The sequence below is a fragment of the Sinocyclocheilus anshuiensis genome, unplaced genomic scaffold (assembly GCF_001515605.1).
Source record: "Sinocyclocheilus anshuiensis isolate Anshui unplaced genomic scaffold, SAMN03320099.WGS_v1.1 scaffold2166, whole genome shotgun sequence".
NCBI lineage: Eukaryota > Metazoa > Chordata > Actinopteri > Cypriniformes > Cyprinidae > Sinocyclocheilus > Sinocyclocheilus anshuiensis.
The window spans coordinates 1,335,311-1,341,517 of record NW_015557079.1 but is presented as its reverse complement, the minus strand read 5'-3'; the positions used below and the strand labels follow the sequence as shown (position 1 = coordinate 1,341,517).

The window sequence follows — 6,207 nt, the reverse complement described above, 5'->3', positions numbered from 1 at the left end:
CTTCCTCCCCCGCCAGATCCAGCGCCCGATCTCTGGGTTCGGAAGCCCGTTCTGCGGCTACTTCCTCCCTGGGTGAGGGCTCGACGCTCTGCCTGTCTTCCTCCGAGGAGGTTGACGTGGAGGGCGTCGAAGAGGTTTCACCCCCTCAACCGCTGCGTACGACATCAGCGCTGGTGGGCAAGGGGTACGCAGCAGCAGGTCAGGCCTGTGCATGTCTGCACACCAGGCAGACCTGCTTAAAGAGCTAGATGAGGGCGAGGAGCTTAACTCTGATAACATCGCAGTTAAGGAGAACCGCTTATCTCTCTCTCCACGCCACCAAGGAGACCGCCCGCGCCATTGGGCGGTCCATGGCAGCTATGGTGGCAGCAGAGAGGCATTTGTGGTTGACCCTGTCTGATATGAAAAGACAGGGTCTTCCTCTTCGACACCCCGCTTGCGCCTTCTGGCCTGTTCGGCGACGCCGTCAATTCCGTCGTTGACAGGTACCAGGAGGCTCGTAAACAGGCGGCGGCGTTTCAGCGGTTCCTCCCTCGCCGCATCTCAGCTCTGGGGGCTGCTGGGCGGGAGCAGTCCCCTCCGCGTACCAGCTCTTCGTATAGGGAGGCTCAGAAACAGAGTGCTCCCCCGCGTCGGGTCCGGAGGCAGAAGCAACGCTCTGGGTCGGGGGCTTCGAAGCCTAAGCCGGATCTGCGGACCCTCCTTCAGGCTAAGAGGTCCTCGACTAAAAAGTCCTGACTATTCTGGCTCAGGACTGGTGAGGGCAGGCCCTTCTGGGGAAGAGAGGTTCACACTGCATTACATGGTGCCCGTCTTCCCCCAGTGCCCTCAGGAGAACATTCTGCCAACCCTGCCGGTGTTCCAGGGTGCAGCGGTCTCCAGCGAGCGTTTCTTTCAGTAACCGTAGCAGTGCTGAGAGTGCTGATTCCCTTAGTAGATTATTTAGCAGCATGGACGCTACTGCCAAATGTGTCTCACTGGGTCCTGCGTACTGTAGAAAGAGGCTACAGAATCCAGCTCGGTTCTTCTCCACCTCGATTCAACGGGGTCACCCCCACTCTGGAGGGTCCCAAGCAGGCTCTGGTATTAGAACAAGAAGTAGTTACTCTCTTAAAGAAGGAGGCCATTGAGGTGGTCCCTCCGCAGGAGAGTCCGGGTTCTACAGCCGGTACTTCATTGTTCCGAAGAAGGATGGAGGGTTGCGTCCTATCTTAGATCTGCATCAGTTGAACCGCTCAGTCATGCGATTGAAGTTCAGAATGCTCAATTCTTCCTTTCGGCCTTGCATTCTCACCCCGCACTTTCACGAAGTGTGTGGATGCTGCTCTGGCTCCATTGTGACTCCAGGGCATCCACATACTCAACTACATGGACGATTGGTTGATATTAGCTCATTCAGAGCAGGTAGCAGTTCGACCTTGGTTCTTGTCTCAGGGCCCGGTGCTGGGAGCTCCTTGTCGCCGTGTCCCTCACCGGTTGGGGTGCGGTCATGAGTGGCCGCCATCTGTCGTGGCATATCAATTGTCTGGAGATGCTGGCCATCCCGTCAGGAGGGACCTCCTCTCACAGGCGGAGGGCATGATATTTCACCCCCGCCCGGAGCTGTGGAAGTTATGGGTGTGGCCCCTGAGGGGGCTCAACTAGTAGCTTCTGGTCTCTCAACTGAGGTTGTCGAGACCATCCTCCAATCCAGAGCTCCCTCTACGAGGAAACTGTACGCCTTGAAGTGGAAGCTTTTCACTTCCTGGCTGAGGAGAAGATTGAGTCTGGCCACTCCGACATAAAGCCCAGATCGGTGGAGTGTTGCAGTGATATTTGTCCTTCTCTAGATTTCTCCCATCTGCATATATGATCATGGAGCTCAACTAGAGTGACCATCATGGTCTTGGTCACCACTCTAACCAAGACCCTTTTCCATCAATTGCTCAGTTTGGCCAGGAGACCAGCTCTAGAAAGAGTCCTGGTTGTTTCAAACTTCTTCCATTAAGGGTAACAGAGACTACATGCTTTTGTGATCCTTCAATGAAGCAGATTTTTTTCTGAAATCTTCCACAGATGTGTGGTTTGACACAAACCTGTTTCTGAGCTCTACAGGCAGTTTTTTTACCTCAGGGCTTGGCTTTTGCTCTGATATGCATTATCAGCTGTTAGACCTTTTATTAAGATGTGTGTGCCTGTCCAAATCATACCCATTCAATTGAATTTGCCACAGGTTAACCTCACTCGAAGTGTAGTAACATCTATAAGCAATTTGAATGCTCCTGAGCTAAATTTCAACTGTCCCAGATGAGTGAATACTTATGCAATGGAATCATTTAAGTTTTTTATTTTTAATAAATTTGCAAAGATGTTAAAAACCTGTTTTTTGCTTTACCATTATGGTGCATGGAGTGTAGATTGATGTGGGGAAAAAAGTAATTGAAAGCAGTTTAGCATAAGGCAGCAACTTAGCAAAATGTGGAAAAAAAAATGAAGGGGTATGAATATTTTCGCACGGCACTGTATATATATTCCAAGAGATATTCTTTCTCTATTCTATTATATATTCTGGCATAGCATAGCACATTGTACATGACATATATACTGTATTTTTTGTGAAAGAGTGGCAAATGGAGCATTACCTTTTCAAAACCCCCAGAGGAGGTACTCACCAGTGCAAGTGCTTACTTGCTGGCTCAGGACAGACTACATCTGTGTACAGAATGTCCAGGAAGATGCAGTACATGTATAGTTGGATACATGTTGACATACAGCCTGGGGACATCTGTCCATCTCTACATGCCCTGTGACCCCTCAACTCTGACCTTTAACTTCTCACTGGGAAGACTGTGGGACACAATAGAATGGTATCTCAAGGAAGTGAGGAAAAGGGATTATGTTTTAAGGGGATCATGTAGGGTGGCGCAGCACAATGTGAGCTGGCAGATGCTTCTCTCTCTCTATTAAATGGGAATGTGTGCACGTGCAATGAATATTTCACATAAAATGTGCATTGGGTACCAGTAATATGATCTCACTTGGGGAATGCGTCAGAGTTTTCCAGCGGTTAGTGTGTGTGTGTGTGTGTGTGTGTGTGTGTGTGTGTGTGTGTGCGTGTGCGTGTGCGTGTGCGTGTGCGTGTGTCTGTGTGCGTGTGCGTGTGTAATCACCAGGTAGCCTTGGTGAGCATAAGAAATGTCTTTGCCAACACACTTACAGTATGAATTAGGAAATGAAATCTATAGTTTAACATATTAATATTAAATATGACATTAAAGAAAGAGAGACAGATCAGGTTTGGAGAGAACTGAAAGACAGAGGAATTGGCATCTGCACACCCTAACAGATGCTGCCTAAAGTGCAGACCCCAGAAGAGTCATCCACACATTCAACAGAACATTAACACCAATAAACTGAGATGAGCAGAAACCCCTTTCACACACATCACACAACTCCTAACAGGCTGTATAAAGCACACACACCGAGCATTGACCTAAAACTAGAGGGCAGACGGCACATTCCTCACATTCCCGAGTGTATCAGCTGAGATCGTTTGATGGAGATCAGAGCAGACAGACTCTGTAAGACGACACCACATTAATAGTGAACAGAAGTCTGTGTAAAATCACTATACTGATCCTATCTTAAAAAAAACTGACAGCATTGCTTGTTCTCATTCTGGTTTTTGTTTTGGTGTCTCAGATACTCTGAGACACCAAAGGAATAGATGCAGTACATGTATAGTTGGATACATGTTGACATACAGCTTGGAGACATCTGTCCATCTCTACATGCCCTGTGACCCCTCAACTCTGAACTTTTTGAGAGTTTAGAACGGCTTTTGAATGGCAGTGTACTTTACGGAGCCCCTAAAGGGACCTTTGCAAAAATAAAAAATCCATTGATTTTTGCATGCAAACAAGAAAAAAAAACTGCTAGCATGAAAAATTTATTGTGCGCACATAAAATTTTCACATAAGCATGCAAATGTTTCACGTAAGTACGCAGTAACTTCTCATGCTCATGAAATCTTTTGCTTATTTGCATGCAAAAGTCAGATTTTTTTTATTTTTGCAAAGTTCCCTTTTGGTTTGTCATACTAATCTTTTCTGTGTACAGTTATATGACCATTTTCACAGCTTTGTTTCAGACATAGTCCAAGCACTTGTGCTACTTCCGATAACAGGACTAATGGATTTGGAACGTCTGCTTTGAAGCGTCCAGTGTAGACAGCCAAAATTCAGCTTTGCATTACATGAATAAATTACATTTTAAAATATAGTGAAATATTTCATTTTTGATATTTTTCTATTTTATTTGTTTTTTTATTTCATTAAATTGTATTTTATTTTAAATTGCAATCATATTTTATAATATTGTTGATTTTACTGTATTTTTGATCAAATAAATGCAGCCTTGGTGAGCATGAGAGACTGCTTTCAAAAACATAAAAAAAAAAATTCACATTAGTTTCTTAGACTTACCACAATCTGTTCTTTAACTCTTTAACCATCTCATCATCACGCAGATGGTACATGTGAAGTCATCGCTAAAAATATACCCTCCACACAACTGCTCTACTGAACACAGGAGCTTCATTGTGTGAGCCCTGTTGTTTGGTTCCTAATGAAAAGGCATGAGGTGGTTCCTCCTGATGATGTGCAGATGTAAACAGGCCTACAGGCGCACACATGAAAAGACCAGCACATCTGCTGTGTCTAACTATGTGACAGCACCTGAACACCGCACAAGACCAGAGGACTGATCACATGCCATAGTTCTGCACACACAGAATGGCTGTGCTTGAGCATCTGTGTGAAGTGTAACTGTGTGCGTTAGTGTTAAAATGCCCTTATCCCACCCGTGTGGTAACGTCTGCTGTTGTTTGGCTTTCCATTACTCCACGTACCAATTACTTTGCTTTTACCTGCCAAGTCAAACAGCAGCTGCTTATTCATCTGCTAAGCCCAGACAGCTAGCTCACATCTGACACCTACAAATGCTGGGTTTACACTTCTAAAAAATGTGCTTCAGGGCTTCTGAAGTTACATTAAGTTCAAACGGTAACACTTTTGTATAGGGACCAATTCTCACTATTTGCTTATTAGCATGCCTATTATTATCATATTGGCTGTTTATTAGTGCTTATAAAGCACATAATGTGCATGACCATATTCTACATCCCTAATCCTACCCAATACCTAAATTTAACAACTACCTTACTAACTATTAATAAGCAGAAAATTAGGAGTTTATTGAGGCAAAAGCTGTAGTTAATGGTTTGTTATTAGTGAGAATTGAACCTTAAAATAAAGTGTGACCATTCAAACTATTACAGTGAGAAAACAATCTATAGAAAAATGGAAAAGGTACTGGTAATTTTCAGCCAGAACATTGTCCATTAAGATATGAATATTTCCTTTAGTCCTAAAACAAAATACAATGCATAACTCAAAACATGGGTAAAACGCCTATTAAAAATCCATATGAAAATTCCTTCATATTAACGCAGTACACTGGGCCTTTTTTTAACCACAGTAGTATTGCACATAAAAAAACGTATATGACATAAATACAACAAAGTAACTCTCAAGAGATAGTAACCCTTTAATAAAAACTAAATTAATGAGGGGGAAAAAAACTATTTATTAACAATAAAGCATTAAAAATGATATATGATTCTTGAAATTAATTTAGTGTCTATCAGAAATTAGGTTTTAATATCAGACATGCCAAATAAATGAAATTCTCCAATGCCTGCATTCCTGGAATTATGGCGGTAATTATTTGCAGTTATTCAAATTGACAATATGCAAAATTGAAAATATACAGAAGTGCTCTGTTCAACTCCCCAAGACACTTTTTCCTCTATTAGAGAACTTTATCCAAAGAATTCAGAAAGCTTTCTGTCTTACCTCTGCATAACAGCAGACAACGGAGAGGACAATGAATGGAGAGAGTGTCCTAATAATCTGCAGAAAGATATAAGTACCGAAGAAGATATATAAATATAAATGCGAAAAAATATAAGTACAAAGATATGAGATGTATTGGTGCACATATAAGGTCTGTCTCATGAAGCATGATGACTTACCATTATCAGGAAGTGAGAGAAGAAAGGACAGATGCGAGGAGCTGCTGCACAGAGAGAGAACTGAAGGACAACATTATAGAGTTCTGGAGAGATCCAGTGATTCACCCTCCCCCACATCCCCACCCCCAAACACA

The 6,207-nt window shown here is 43.5% G+C and overlaps 1 protein-coding gene across 1 annotated transcript in view; it reads right to left on the bottom strand.

Annotated features, from left to right (window-relative positions):
- fstl1a (follistatin-like 1a) overlaps positions 1–6,128 on the bottom strand; it is a 16,156-nt gene extending 10,028 nt beyond the window's left edge. The window contains exons 1-2 of the mRNA XM_016471528.1: positions 6,074–6,128; positions 5,895–5,951 (exon numbers count right to left, since the gene is read on the bottom strand). Of these exons, the coding sequence (XP_016327014.1) occupies positions 5,895–5,951; positions 6,074–6,076 (60 nt within the window). The 5' untranslated portion in view covers positions 6,077–6,128. The remainder of the gene's footprint in view (positions 1–5,894; positions 5,952–6,073) is intronic.
- Positions 6,129–6,207: the final 79 nt, after the last annotated feature.